This window comes from Oncorhynchus nerka, linkage group LG19, assembly GCF_034236695.1.
Source record: "Oncorhynchus nerka isolate Pitt River linkage group LG19, Oner_Uvic_2.0, whole genome shotgun sequence".
NCBI lineage: Eukaryota > Metazoa > Chordata > Actinopteri > Salmoniformes > Salmonidae > Oncorhynchus > Oncorhynchus nerka.
Window position 1 is genome coordinate 45,962,679 of NC_088414.1, and position 15,433 is coordinate 45,978,111.

The 15,433-nt window shown below is 38.8% G+C and overlaps 1 protein-coding gene across 2 annotated transcripts in view; it reads right to left on the reverse strand.

The window, feature by feature from the left end:
- The window catches only part of cadm2a (cell adhesion molecule 2a), a 783,895-nt gene that overhangs the window by 18,214 nt on the left and 750,248 nt on the right, over positions 1 to 15,433 (reverse strand). For both annotated transcript variants that reach the window (XM_065004991.1, XM_065004990.1), the window contains one exon: positions 530 to 652. In XM_065004991.1, coding sequence (XP_064861063.1) covers positions 530 to 652 — 123 coding nt within the window. The remainder of the gene's footprint in view (positions 1 to 529; positions 653 to 15,433) is intronic.

Here is a 15,433-nt window from a genome sequence, read left to right on the forward strand (position 1 = left end):
GTAGTGTATTACAGGTGTAGTGTATTACAGGTGTAGTGTATTACAGGTGTAGTGTATAACAGGTGTAGTGTATTACAGGTGTAGTGTATTACAGGTGTAGTGTAGTGTATTACAGGTGTAGTGTATAACAGGTGTAGTGTATAACAGGTGTAGTGTATTACAGGTGCAGTGTATAACAGGTGTAGTGTATTACAGGTGTAGTGTATTACAGGTGTAGTGTATTACAGGTGTAGTGTATAACAGGTGTAGTGTATAACAGGTGTAGTGTATTACAGGTGTAGTGTATTACAGGTGCAGTGTATAACAGGTGTAGTGTATTACAGGTGTAGTATATTACAGGTGCAGTGTATAACAGGTGTAGTGTATTACAGGTGTAGTATATTACAGGTGCAGTGTATAACAGGTGTAGTGTATTACAGGTGTAGTGTTTAACAGGTAATATCAGGTGTATAACAGGTGTAGTGTATTAGAGGTGTAGTGTATAACAGGTAATATCAGGTGTATAACAGGTGTAGTGTATTACAGGTACCTTTATGCCTGGCCAGGTAGCGGCCCAGAACGATGATGAGACACAAGGTGACGAAGACCACCACCGCCACCACTCCTCCAATCAGAGCATGGTCTGGACCATGCTGCCCCATGGCGTTGGGGTCTAGAGAGGGTGGGGAGGAGAGGGAGGGTGGGGAGGAGGGGAAGAGAGGGGAAAGGGAGGGAATAGAGGAGAGGGAGGGGAGGAGGGGGAGGGAGGAGGGGAGGGTGGGGAGAGGGGAGGGTGGGGAGATGGGGAGGGGGGAAGAGGGGAAGGAGGGAGAGGGAGGGGGAGGGTGGGGAGGAGGGGGGAGGGTGGGGAGAGGGGGAGGGTGGGAGATGGGGAGGAGGGGAGGGGGAAGGAAGAGGGAGGAGGGAGGGTGGGGAGGAGGGGGAGGGTGGGGAGAGGGGAGGGTGGGGAGGGAGGAGGGAGGGTGGGGAGGAGGGGGAGGGTGGGGAGAGGGGGGGGTGGGGAGGAGGGGGAGGGTGGGGAGAGGGGGAGGGTGGGGAGGAGGGTGGGGGAGAGGAGGGGGAAGACAGGGAAGACAGGGAAGAGAGGGAGGGTGGGGGAGGAGGGAGGGGGTGGGGAGGGGAGGGTGGGGAGAGGGGGAGGGGAGGGTGGGGAGAGGGGGAGGGGGAGGGTGGGGAGGGGGGAAGACAGGGAAGAGGAGAGGGAGGAGGGAGGGTGGGGAGAGGGGGAGGGAGGAGGAAGAGTGGGGAGAGGGGGAGGAGGGGGAAGGGAGGAACAGGAAAAAAGAAAGAGAGAGTTAAGCTGTGAGTTATTTAGTAGACTATAAGCTGGTGAGCTGCTGTCATTTTCTCTCATTTGACATTTGAGTTATTTAGTAGACTCTCTTATCCAGAGTCACTACAGTAGTGAGTCATTTAACAGACTCTCTTATCCAGAGTCACTACAGTAGTGAGTCATTTAACAGACTCTCTGATCCAGAGTCACTACAGTAGTGAGTCATTTAACAGACTCTCTGATCCAGAGTCACTACAGTAGTGAGTCATTTAACAGACTCTCTTATCCAGAGTCACTACAGTAGTGAGTCATTTAACAGACTCTCTTATCCAGAGTCACTACAGTAGTGAGTCATTTAACAGACTCTCTGATCCAGAGTCACTACAGTAGTGAGTCATTTAACAGACTCTCTTATCCAGAGTCACTACAGTAGTGAGTCATTTAACAGACTCTCTTATCCAGAGTCACTACAGTAGTGAGTCATTTAACAGACTCTCTTATCCAGAGTCACTACAGTAGTGAGTCATTTAACAGACTCTCTTATCCAGAGTCACTACAGTAGTGAGTCATTTAACAGACTCTCTGATCCAGAGTCACTACAGTAGTGAGTCATTTAACAGACTCTCTGATCCAGAGTCACTACAGTAGTGAGTCATTTAACAGACTCTCTCACTATCCAGAGTCACTACAGTAGTGAGTCATTTAACAGACTCTCTGATCCAGAGTCACTACAGTAGTGAGTCATTTAACAGACTCTCTGATCCAGAGTCACTACAGTAGTGAGTCATTTAACAGACTCTCTTATCCAGAGTCACTACAGTAGTGAGTCATTTAACAGACTCTCTTATCCAGAGTCACTACAGTAGTGAGTCATTTAACAGACTCTCTGATCCAGAGTCACTACAGTAGTGAGTCATTTAACAGACTCTCTTATCCAGAGTCACTACAGTAGTGAGTCATTTAACAGACTCTCTTATCCAGAGTCACTACAGTAGTGAGTCATTTAACAGACTCTCTTATCCAGAGTCACTACAGTAGTGAGTCATTTAACAGACTCTCTGATCCAGAGTCACTACAGTAGTGAGTCATTTAACAGACTCTCTTATCCAGAGTCACTACAGTAGTGAGTCATTTAACCGACTCTCTGATCCAGAGTCACTACAGTAGTGAGTCATTTAACAGACTCTCTGATCCAGAGTCACTACAGTAGTGAGTCATTTAACAGACTCTCTGATCCAGAGTCACTACAGTAGTGAGTCATTTAACAGACTCTCTTATCCAGAGTCACTACAGTAGTGAGTCATTTAACAGACTCTCTTATCCAGAGTCACTACAGTAGAGAGTAATTTAACAGACTCTCTTATCCAGAGTCACTACAGTAGTGAGTCATTTAACAGACTCTCTGATCCAGAGTCACTACAGTAGTGAGTCATTTAACAGACTCTCTTATCCAGAGTCACTACAGTAGTGAGTCATTTAACAGACTCTCTGATCCAGAGTCACTACAGTAGTGAGTCATTTAACAGACTCTCTGATCCAGAGCCACTACAGTAGTGAGTCATTTAACAGACTCTCTTATCCAGAGTCACTACAGTAGTGAGTCATTTAACAGACTCTCTTATCCAGAGTCACTACAGTAGTGAGTCATTTAACAGACTCTCTGATCCAGAGTCACTACAGTAGTGAGTCATTTAACAGACTCTCTTATCCAGAGTCACTACAGTAGTGAGTCATTTAACAGACTCCCTTATCCAGAGTCACTACAGTAGTGAGTCATTTAACAAACTCTCTGATCCAGAGTCACTACAGTAGAGAGTCATTTAACAGACTCTCTGATCCAGAGCCACTACAGTAGAGAGTCATTTAACAGACTCTCTGATCCAGAGTCACTACAGTAGTGAGTCATTTAACAGACTCTCTGATCCAGAGCCACTACAGTAGTGAGTCATTTAACAGACTCTCTTATCCAGAGTCACTACAGTAGTGAGTCATTTAACAAACTCTCTGATCCAGAGTCAGTACAGTAGTGAGTCATTTAACAGACTCTCTTATCCAGAGTCACTACAGTAGTGAGTCATTTAACAGACTCTCTTATCCAGAGTCACTACAGTAGTGAGTCATTTAACAGACTCTCTGATCCAGAGTCACTACAGTAGTGAGTCATTTAACAGACTCTCTTATCCAGAGTCACTACAGTAGTGAGTCATTTAACAGACTCCCTTATCCAGAGTCACTACAGTAGTGAGTCATTTAACAAACTCTCTGATCCAGAGTCACTACAGTGCATTTATTGTAAGATAGCTAATCTCTTGGTTCTTCGGCCGGGTTCCAGGTAAAAGGTAGAACCCTTTACATTTTTTTTTACCTGGCGCAAAAAAAGGGTTCTTCAAAGGGTTCTCCTATGGGGACAGCCGAAAACCCCTTTTTGGGGTTCTAGATAGCACCATTTTGTTTTGTGTCAGTGAGACAACCACATATCACTGTAAGTGCTTGTTTTTCTCCTCAGCAAAGTCAGAGCTAGAAAGAAAAGTCCAAATGTGAGTGTTATTGTCCTCAACAGTCAGACGCTACGTTGAAATACTGCCACGTACTGTGAAGGCTGACGGAACACGCGACAGAACACGCACATACATACCAACAGAGCTCAGACCTGCCACCCTGAGAGACAAAGATATTATTTTCTGACAAGATGAACAAGAGCATCTGACAAAATGTTAAAAAAAAATATTATTATTTTTAAACGAGAGAGAGAGTGATGGAGAGGGAGAGAGTGAGAGAGAGAGAGTGAGGGAGAGGGGGAGAGAGAGAGAGAGAGAGAGAGAGAGAGAGAGAGAGAGAGAGAGTGAGGGAGAGAGGGGAGAGAGAGAGAGAGAGAGAGAGAGAGAGAGAGAGAGAGAGAGAGAGAGAGAGAGAAAGGGGTAGAGAGAGAAAGGGGGAGAGAGAGAGAGAGAGAAAGGGAGAGAGAGAAAGGGGGAGAGAGAGAGACAGAGAGAGAGAGAAAGGGGGAGAGAGAGAGAGAGAGAGAGAGAGAGAGAAAGGGGGGAGAGAGAGACAGAGAGAGAGAGAAAGGGGGGAGAGAGAGAGAGAGGAAAAGGGGGAGAGAGAGAGAGAGAGAGAGAGAGAGCGAGAAAGGGGGGGGAGAGAGAGAGAGAGAGAGAGAACGGAGGAGAGTGAACAAAAGGAGTAAATCAGTCATATTGTTCAGGGACCCCTCCCCCATAGAGACATGGACGGACAGCAGCTCAATACAAGACCACATGGAAACCAAGACACAATGTTTACTCACATGAGAAAGTAGACGGCAGCTTCCCAAATTGCAGCCTGTTCCCTATTTATAGTGCAGTGCCTTAGACCAGAGCCCTATAGGGGGTGCTATAGGGGGTGCCATTTGGGATACAAACCCATAATGTATAATACTCAAATATATCATTCCTTTGCTGTTGTTAATTAAGTCATATGAGAAAATCTAAAAAGTCAAAATATAGTTTATTTTTTTCTGTCATTCATAAGTCTGGTAGCATCAGAAATGTTTGGGGTTTTAAAATGCGATAGAACGTCTAGTTGATTTCTGAAGTAATCTGGGGTTGAAAGGACCCGCTGAGATACAGGAAGAGAAGACATTATAATCAATAAATTATAATATTATAATATAATATAATTATAATATAATATTAAAAGACATCGACTGAAATTATTATGCATTTCAAGATTTGTCTTTGGCGTAGAATTGAGCAAAGTGAAGGACTTTGTCTGAAAATAGGAAGTAGCTAAAATGTGATTGAATCATGAGGGAGTTTTTCCTAGCCACCGTGCTTCTACACCTGCATTTGCTTGCTGCTTGGGGGTTTTAGGCTGGGTTTCTGTACAGCACTTTGAGATATCAGCTGATGTAGGAAGGGCTATATAAATACATTTGATTTGATTTGATAGTCCTTATTATCTCCCTTCTCACCTCATTTGCTCACATGCTGTATATAGACTTGTTTCGACTGTATTATTGACTGTATGTTTGTTTTCCTCCATGTGTAACTCTGTGTCGTTGTCTGTGTCGAACTGCTTTGCTTTATCTTGGCCAGGTCGCAATTGTAAATGAGAACTTGTTCTCAACTTGCCTACCTGGTTAAATAAAGCTGTTCTCAACTTGCCTACCTGGTTAAATAAAGCTGTTCTCAACTTGCCTACCTGGTTAAATAAAGCTGTTCTCAACTTGCCTACCTGGTTAAATAAAGCTGTTCTCAACTTGCCTACCTGGTTAAATAAAGCTGTTCTCAACTTGCCTACATGGTTAAATAAAGCTGTTCTCAACTTGCCTACCTGGTTAAATAAAGCTGTTCTCAACTTGCCTACCTGGTTAAATAAAGCTGTTCTCAACTTGCCTACCTGGTTAAATAAAGCTGTTCTCAACTTGCCTACCTGGTTAAATAAAGCTGTTCTCAACTTGCCTACCTGGTTAAATAAAGCTGTTCTCAACTTGCCTACCTGGTTAAATAAAGCTGTTCTCAACTTGCCTACCTGGTTAAATAAAGCTGTTCTCAACTTGCCTACCTGGTTAAATAAAGCTGTTCTCAACTTGCCTACCTGGTTAAATAAAGCTGTTCTCAACTTGCCTACCTGGTTAAATAAAGCTGTTCTCAACTTGCCTACCTGGTTAAATAAAGCTGTTCTCAACTTGCCTACCTGGTTAAATAAAGCTGTTCTCAACTTGCCTACCTGGTTAAATAAAGCTGTTCTCAACTTGCCTACCTGGTTAAATAAAGCTGTTCTCAACTTGCCTACCTGGTTAAATAAAGGTGAAAAAAAATAATAATAATAATTGCGGCTTTGAGAAATCTAATTCTTAGTGAAAAAGGAATAGACAGAACCATTAACCTATCAGAAATAACAATATATATATATATTCTCTGGAAGCGTGTATGTAAAACATGGCTAAATGTCAGCTCGGGGATTCGAACCAGCAACCGAAAGCTCTAAACATGGCTAAATGTCAGCTCGGGGATTCGAACCAGCAACCGAAAGCTCTAAACATGGCTAAATGTCAGCTCGGGGATTCGAACCAGCAACCGAAAGCTCTAACCACGAGACTACCTGCCGCCCCAAATATATAGAAATAGAATAATAATAATACAATATATATCCCAATATATATATATATCTATTGCATTATAATCCTCCAGTATATATATATATATCTATTGCATTATAATCCTCCAGTATATATATATATCTATTGAATTATAATCCTCCAGTATATAGAAGTGTATTGAATTATAATCATCCAGTATATATATATATATATCTATTGCATTATAATCCTCCAGTATATAGAAGTGTATTGCATTATAATCATCCAGTATATATATATATATATCTATTGCATTATAATCCTCCAGTATATAGAAGTGTATTGCATTATAATCCTCCAGTATATATATATTATAATCTCCAGTATATAGCATTATAATCCTCCAGTATATATATATATTGCATTATAATCCTCCATTGCATTATAATATATATATATCCTTATAATCCAGTATATAGAAGTGTATTGCATTATAATCCTCCAGTATATATATATCTATTGCATTATAATCCTCCAGTATATATATATCTATTGCATTATAATCCTCCAGTATATAGAAGTGTATTGCATTATAATCCTCCAGTATATATATATCTATTGCATTATAATCCTCCAGTATATATATATCTATTGAATTATAATCCTCCAGTATATATATATCTATTGCATTATAATCCTCCAGTATATATATATCTATTGAATTATAATCCTCCAGTATATAGAAGTGTATTGCATTATAATCCTCCAGTATATATATATCTATTGCATTATAATCCTCCAGTATATATATATCTATTGAATTATAATCCTCCAGTATATAGAAGTGTATTGAATTATAATCCTCCAGTATATATATATATCTATTGCATTATAATCCTCCAGTATATAGAAGTGTATTGAATTATAATCCTCCAGTATATATATATCTATTGAATTATAATCCTCCAGTATATATATATCTATTGCATTATAATCCTCCAGTATATATATATCTATTGCATTATAATCCTCCAGTATATAGAAGTGTATTGAATTATAATCCTCCAGTATATAGAAGTGTATTGCATTATAATCCTCCAGTATATATATATATCTATTGCATTATAATCCTCCAGTATATATATATCTATTGCATTATAATCCTCCAGTATATATATCTATTGCATTATAATCCTCCAGTATATAGAAGTGTATTGAATTATAATCCTCCAGTATATAGAAGTGTATTGCATTATAATCCTCCAGTATATATATATCTATTGCATTATAATCCTCCAGTATATATATATCTATTGCATTATAATCCTCCAGTATATAGAAGTGTATTGAATTATAATCCTCCAGTATATAGAAGTGTATTGAATTATAATCCTCCAGTATATAGAATATCTATTGCATTATAATATAATCCTCAGTATATATATATCTATTGCATTATAATCCTCCAGTATATATATATCTATTGCATTATAATCCTCCAGTATATAGAAGTGTATTGAATTATAATCCTCCAGTATATAGAAGTGTATTGCATTATAATCCTCCAGTATATATATATATCTATTGAATTATAATCCTCCAGTATATAGAAGTGTATTGAATTATAATCCTCCAGTATATATATATATATCTATTGCATTATAATCCTCCAGTATATAGAAGTGTATTGCATTATAATCCTCCAGTATATATATATATATCTATTGAATTATAATCCTCCAGTATATAGAAGTGTATTGCATTATAATCCTCCAGTATATATATATATATCTATTGAATTATAATCCTCCAGTATATATATATCTATTGCATTATAATCCTCCAGTATATATATATCTATTGAATTATAATCCTCCAGTATATATATATATCTATTGCATTATAATCCTCCAGTATATAGAAGTGTATTGAATTATAATCCTCCAGTATATAGAAGTGTATTGAATTATAATCCTCCAGTATATATATATCTATTGAATTATAATCCTCCAGTATATAGAAGTGTATTGCATTATAATCCTCCAGTATATAGAAGTGTATTGCATTATAATCCTCCAGTATATATATATCTATTGCATTATAATCCTCCAGTATTTAGAAGTGTATTGAATTATAATCCTCCAGTATATAGAAGTGTATTGCATTATAATCCTCCAGTATATATATATATATATCTATTGCATTATAATCCTCCAGTATATATATATATATTGAATTATAATCCTCCAGTATATAGAAGTGTATTGAATTATAATCCTCCAGTATATATATATATCTATTGAATTATAATCCTCCAGTATATATATATATCTATTGAATTATAATCCTCCAGTATATATATATCTATTGAATTATAATCCTCCAGTATATATATATATCTATTGCATTATAATCCTCCAGTATATATATATATCTATTGAATTATAATCCTCCAGTATATATATATATCTATTGAATTATAATCCTCCAGTATATAGAAGTGTATTGAATTATAATCCTCCAGTATATAGAAGTGTATTGCATTATAATCCTCCAGTATATATATATCTATTGAATTATAATCCTCCAGTATATATATATATCTATTGCATTATAATCCTCCAGTATATAGAAGTGTGTTGAATTATAATCCTCCAGTATATAGAAGTGTATTGCATTATAATCCTCCAGTATATATATATCTATTGCATTATAATCCTCCAGTATATATATATCTATTGCATTATAATCCTCCAGTATATATATATATCTATTGCATTATAATCCTCCAGTATATAGAAGTGTATTGAATTATAATCCTCCAGTATATAGAAGTGTATTGCATTATAATCCTCCAGTATATATATATATATATCTATTGCATTATAATCCTCCAGTATATAGAAGTGTATTGAATTATAATCCTCCAGTATATATATATATATTGCATTATTATCCTCCAGTATATATATATATCTATTGCATTATAATCCTCCAGTATATATATATATATCTATTGCATTATAATCCTCCAGTATATAGAAGTGTATTGAATTATAATCCTCCAGTATATAGAAGTGTATTGAATTATAATCCTCCAGTATATAGAAGTGTATTGAATTATAATCCTCCAGTATATATATATCTATTGCATTATAATCCTCCAGTATATATATATCTATTGCATTATAATCCTCCAGTATATAGAAGTGTATTGCATTATAATCCTCCAGTATATAGAAGTGTATTGAATTATAATCCTCCAGTATATAGAAGTGTATTGAATTATAATCCTCCAGTATATATATATATATATATATTGCATTATAATCCTCCAGTATATATATATCTATTGAATTATAATCCTCCAGTATATAGAAGTGTATTGAATTATAATCCTCCAGTATATATATATATATCTATTGAATTATAATCCTCCAGTATATAGAAGTGTATTGCATTATAATCCTCCAGTATATATATATATATCTATTGCATTATAATCCTCCAGTATATATATATCTATTGCATTATAATCCTCCAGTATATAGAAGTGTATTGAATTATAATCCTCCAGTATATAGAAGTGTATTGAATTATAATCCTCCAGTATATATATATATATATATATCTATTGCATTATAATCCTCCAGTATATAGAAGTGTATTGAATTATAATCATCCAGTATATATATATATATCTATTGAATTATAATCCTCCAGTATATAGAAGTGTATTGAATTATAATCCTCCAGTATATATATATATATATCTATTGCATTATAATCCTCCAGTATATAGAAGTGTATTGAATTATAATCATCCAGTATATATATATATATCTATTGAATTATAATCCTCCAGTATATAGAAGTGTATTGAATTATAATCCTCCAGTATATAGAAGTGTATTGAATTATAATCCTCCAGTATATATATATCTATTGCATTATAATCCTCCAGTATATAGAAGTGTATTGAATTATAATCCTCCAGTATATATATATCTATTGCATTATAATCCTCCAGTATATAGAAGTGTATTGAATTATAATCCTCCAGTATATATATATCTATTGAATTATAATCCTCCAGTATATATATATCTATTGCATTATAATCCTCCAGTATATAGAAGTGTATTGAATTATAATCCTCCAGTATATATATATATATTGCATTATTATCCTCCAGTATATATATATCTATTGCATTATAATCCTCCAGTATATAGAAGTGTATTGAATTATAATCCTCCAGTATATATATATCTATTGCATTATAATCCTCCAGTATATAGAAGTGTATTGAATTATAATCCTCCAGTATATATATATCTATTGCATTATAATCCTCCAGTATATAGAAGTGTATTGAATTATAATCCTCCAGTATATATATATCTATTGAATTATAATCCTCCAGTATATATATATATATTGCATTATTATCCTCCAGTATATATATATATCTATTGCATTATAATCCTCCAGTATATAGAAGTGTATTGAATTATAATCCTCCAGTATATATATATATATTGCATTATTATCCTCCAGTATATATATATATCTATTGAATTATAATCCTCCAGTATATAGAAGTGTATTGAATTATAATCCTCCAGTATATATATATATATTGCATTATTATCCTCCAGTATATATATATATCTATTGAATTATAATCCTCCAGTATATATATATCTATTGCATTATAATCCTCCAGCGTGAGCAGAGATAAAAATCATCAATTATAAATAAATCAACATGAGAAAAATGATATACTGAACAAAATATAAATGCAACACGGTAATATTTAATATAATATAATATTTTAAAGATTTAATTTTTTTTGCAGTTCATATGAAGAAAATCAGTCAATTAAAAAATATATATATATATAATTGAGGTCCTAATCTATGGAAATACAGACATGCATCTGTAATAAAAATAAAAACGGGCCTGAGGATCTCGTCACGGTATCTCTGTGCTTTCAAATTGCCATTGATAAAACGCAATTGTCTTTGTTGTCTGTAGTTTATTCCCGCCCCATACCATAACCATCCACCGCCACCTTGGGGCACTCTGTTCTCTGTCTCTCTCTCTGTCCTCTCTCCGTCTCTCTGTCCTCTCCCTCTCTCTCTGTCCCCCATCTCTCTCTCTCTCTCTCTGTATCTGTCCTCTCTCTGTCTCTGTCCTCTCTCTCTCGCTGTCCTCTCTCTGTCTCTGTCCTCTCTCTGTCTCTGTCCTCTCTCTGTCTCTGTCCTCTCTCTCTCTCTGTCCCCCATCTCTCTCTCTCTGTCTCTGTCCTCTCTCTGTCTCTGTCCTCTCTCTCTCTCTCTGTTCTCTCTCTCTCTCTGTTCTCTCTCTCTCTCTCTTCTCTCTCTGTCTCTGTCCTCTCTCTGTCTCTGTCCTCTCTCTGTCTCTGTCCTCGCTCTGTCCTCTCTCTCACTGTCCTCTGTCTCACTGTCCTCTCTCTCACTGTCCTCTCTCTCTCTGTCCTCTCTCTCTGTCCTCTCTCTCTCTGTCCTCTCTCTCTCTGTCCTCTCTCTCACTGTCCTCTCTCTCACTGTCCTCTCTCTCACTGTCCTCTCTCACTGTCCTCTATCTCTGTCCTCTGTCTCTGTCCTCTCCCTCTCTTTACTTCTATCGTTATCCCCCCTCTCAATTTTTTTCTCTCCCTTTCTCGAAGGTCCAAGTGGTGCCAATTCAACATTCCCCAGCTGTCTGCTCTACTGACCAAGCCGGACGGCAACAGAGTGACCACAAGGTGTGTGTGTGGTCAAGTGTGACAGCCAGGTCTTTGGGACTGTGGAGGGTTATGGAGTGATACAAAGCCTGCTGCTCACCTATTTAGAGAGAGAGAGACGGATGGGGTATAGACAGACAGAGAGAGAGACAGACAGACAGAGAGAGAGAGAGAGAGAGAGAGAGAGAGAGAGAGAGAGAGAGAGAGAAATGTTCTCATGTGTGCTACCTATATCCCCCCAGTAGAATCCCCATACTTTAATGAAGACAGCTTCTCCATCCTGGAGGGGGAAATCAATCATTTCCAGGCCCAGGGACATGTACTAGTCTGTGGTGACCTAAATCCCAGAACTGGACAAGAACCTGACACCTTCAGCACACGGGGACAAGATACAAACCGTGTAGTTATTCCCTCAGTAAGGCAATCAAACAGACAAAACGTTTAGAGACAAAGTGGAGTTTTAATTCAACGGCTCAGACACATATGTGGGTCTACAGACAACCAGGGACTACAAAGGGAAAACCAGCCACGTCACTGACAACGACGCTCACGGACAAGCTAAACACCTTCTTCACCCGCTTTGAGGATAACGCAGTGCCACCGACGCGGACCGCTCCCGAGGACTGTGGGCTCTCGTTCATCATGGCTGACGTGAGTAAGACATTTAAGCACGTTAACCCTCGCAATGCTGCCGGCCCAGAAGGCTTAGATGCGTCCTCAGAGCATGTCCCCACTTGCGTCAAGATTTCCACCATTGTTCCTAAGAGAATAACTGAACTAAATGACTATCGCCCCGTTGCCTCTGTCATCACGAAGGGAGGGATCATATCACCTCTTACCTGACACCCTAGACCCACTTAAATTTTCATACCGCTCTAATCACACTGCACACTGCCCCACCCCATCTGGACAAGAAGAATACCTATGTAAGAATGCTGTTCATTGTCTACAGCATTTAACACCATGGTATCCTCCAAGCTCATCATTAAGCTGGAGGCCCTGGGTCTGAACCCCCGCCCCGTGGGTCCTGGACGGGCCAACATCTCCACTTCGCTGATCCTCAACTCTGGGACCCCACAAGGGTGCCTTCTCAGCCCTCTCCTGTACTCCCTGTTCACCCATGACTGCGTGGCCATACACGCCTCTAATTCAATCATCAAGTTTGCAGACGACACAACAGTAGTAGGGCTGATTACCAACAATGATGAGACAGGAAAATAACCAGGAAAACATCAACAAAACAAAGGAGCTGATCGTGGAGACAGCAGAAAGAGCACGCCCCCCTTCCACATCAACGAGGACTGCAGTGGAGAAGGTGGAAAGCTTCTAGTTCCTCGGCGTACACATCACTGACAATCTGAAATGGTCCACCCACAAAGACAGTGTGGGTGAAGAAGGCACAACAACTCCTCTTCAATCTCAAGATCAAGAGGCTGAAGAAAAATTTGGCTTGTCACCTAAAACCCTCACAAACTTTTACAGATGCACCATTGAGAGTATCCTGTCAGGCTGTATCACCGCCTGGTACGGCAACTGCAGGGGTCTCCAGAGGCTGGATTCACCTAATACCACAACAACAATAAAAGGGGAAAAAGTAAGATGTTTCCTTAAGGAAAGTTTTAAAAAAATAAGAAATTCATAAGGCAGTTTGCAAGTCCTCATAGTTTTCTTAGGAACTTTGTAAATATCTTCTTATATGTCAGGGATGATATTATTATCATTTATAAACAAAAACAAAAAAAACGTTATTTCTCACACATGATCAAAAAAACAAAAATAATAACTTCAGTAAACAAGTGGAAGAAAAGTTTGGTTGGTTATTGCAGAGACCAGGATGGGTGGCCGAGTCTTTCTCTGCCGTCGTGGGTCAGGGACAGTGACACCATTAATAAAGAGAGGTCCGACATGATGAAGAAGGAGGAAGATGAAGAAGACTGAAGGGGTTGTGGACCGGCTAGAGGAGAAGGTGATGTCCATGATAGGAGAGATGGTGGTAGAGGGGCTGCGCGACCGATAACTTAGGTAGCTAGCTAACGAGTAACAACATTAGCCAACAAAGCTAACGACGGCCCAGTTCTTCTATGCAAATTGACGAGCTAACGCTAGCTATTTAACACTTCTAGAATATCATAATTTATTGTTAAAAGCTAGATAATGCACGTTTTAATTGGTTGTTGTGCTGTATTTAAATGTCCAGTAGACAACTGTGAATCAGAATAAGTCTGTAATGTAACAAAATGTGAAAAAAGTCAAGGGGTCTGAATACTTTCAAATGCACTGTACCTCTTACGTCACAGGATGGGTCTCTCTCTCTCTCTCTCTCTCTGTCCCACTCTCTCTGTCCCACTCTCTCTCACTCTCTCTGTGTCCCACTCTCTCTCTCTGTGTCCCACTCTCTCTCACTCTCTCTCTGTCCCACTCTCTCTCACTCTCTCTGTGTCCCACTATCTTTCACTCTCTCTGTGTCCCACTCTCTCTCACTCTCTCTCTGTCCCACTCTCTCTCACTCTCTCTGTGTCCCACTATCTCTCACTCTCTCTGTGTCCCACTATCTCTCACTCTCTCTCTGTCCCACTCTCTTTCACTCTCTCTGTGTCCCACTATCTCTCACTCTCTCTCTGTCCCACTCTCTTGCTCTGTCCTCTCAATTTAATTAAATTCAAAAGGGGCTTCATTGGGAAACACATGTTTTTATTTGCCAAAGAAAGTGAAATAACATTGCACTCGCAAAGGTTTAAAAAATATAGAAAGTGCATTTTCAAGTCTTATATTATCAGCATTGTACAGTGCTGTCCCAGTCTCTCTCTGTCCCACTCTCTCTGTGTCCCACTCTCTCTCTGTCCCACTCTCTCTCACTCTCTCTGTGTCCCAGTCTCTCTCTGTGTCCCAGTCTCTCTCTGTCCCACTCTCTCTGTGTCCCACTCTCTCTCTGTCCCACTCTCTCTCACTCTCTCTGTGTCCCACTCTCTCTCTGTCCCACTCTCTCTCACTCTCTCTGTGTCCCACTCTCTCTCTGTCCCACTCTCTCTCACTCTCTCAGTGTCCCACTCTCTCTGTGTCCCACTCTCTCTCTGTCCCACTCTCTCTCACTCTCTCTGTGTCCCACTCTCTCTCTGTCCCACTCTCTCTCACTCTCTCAGTGTCCCACTCTCTCTCTGTCCCACTCTCTCTCACTCTCTCTGTGTCCCACTCCCTCTCTGTCCCACTCTCTCTCACTCTCTCTGTGTCCCACTCTCTCTCTGTCCCACTCTCTCTCACTCTCTCAGTGTCCCACTCTCTCTCACTCTTAAAGAAGAAGTTACAGGTCTGTGAGAGCTAGAAATCATGGTCGTTTGTTATTGACCAA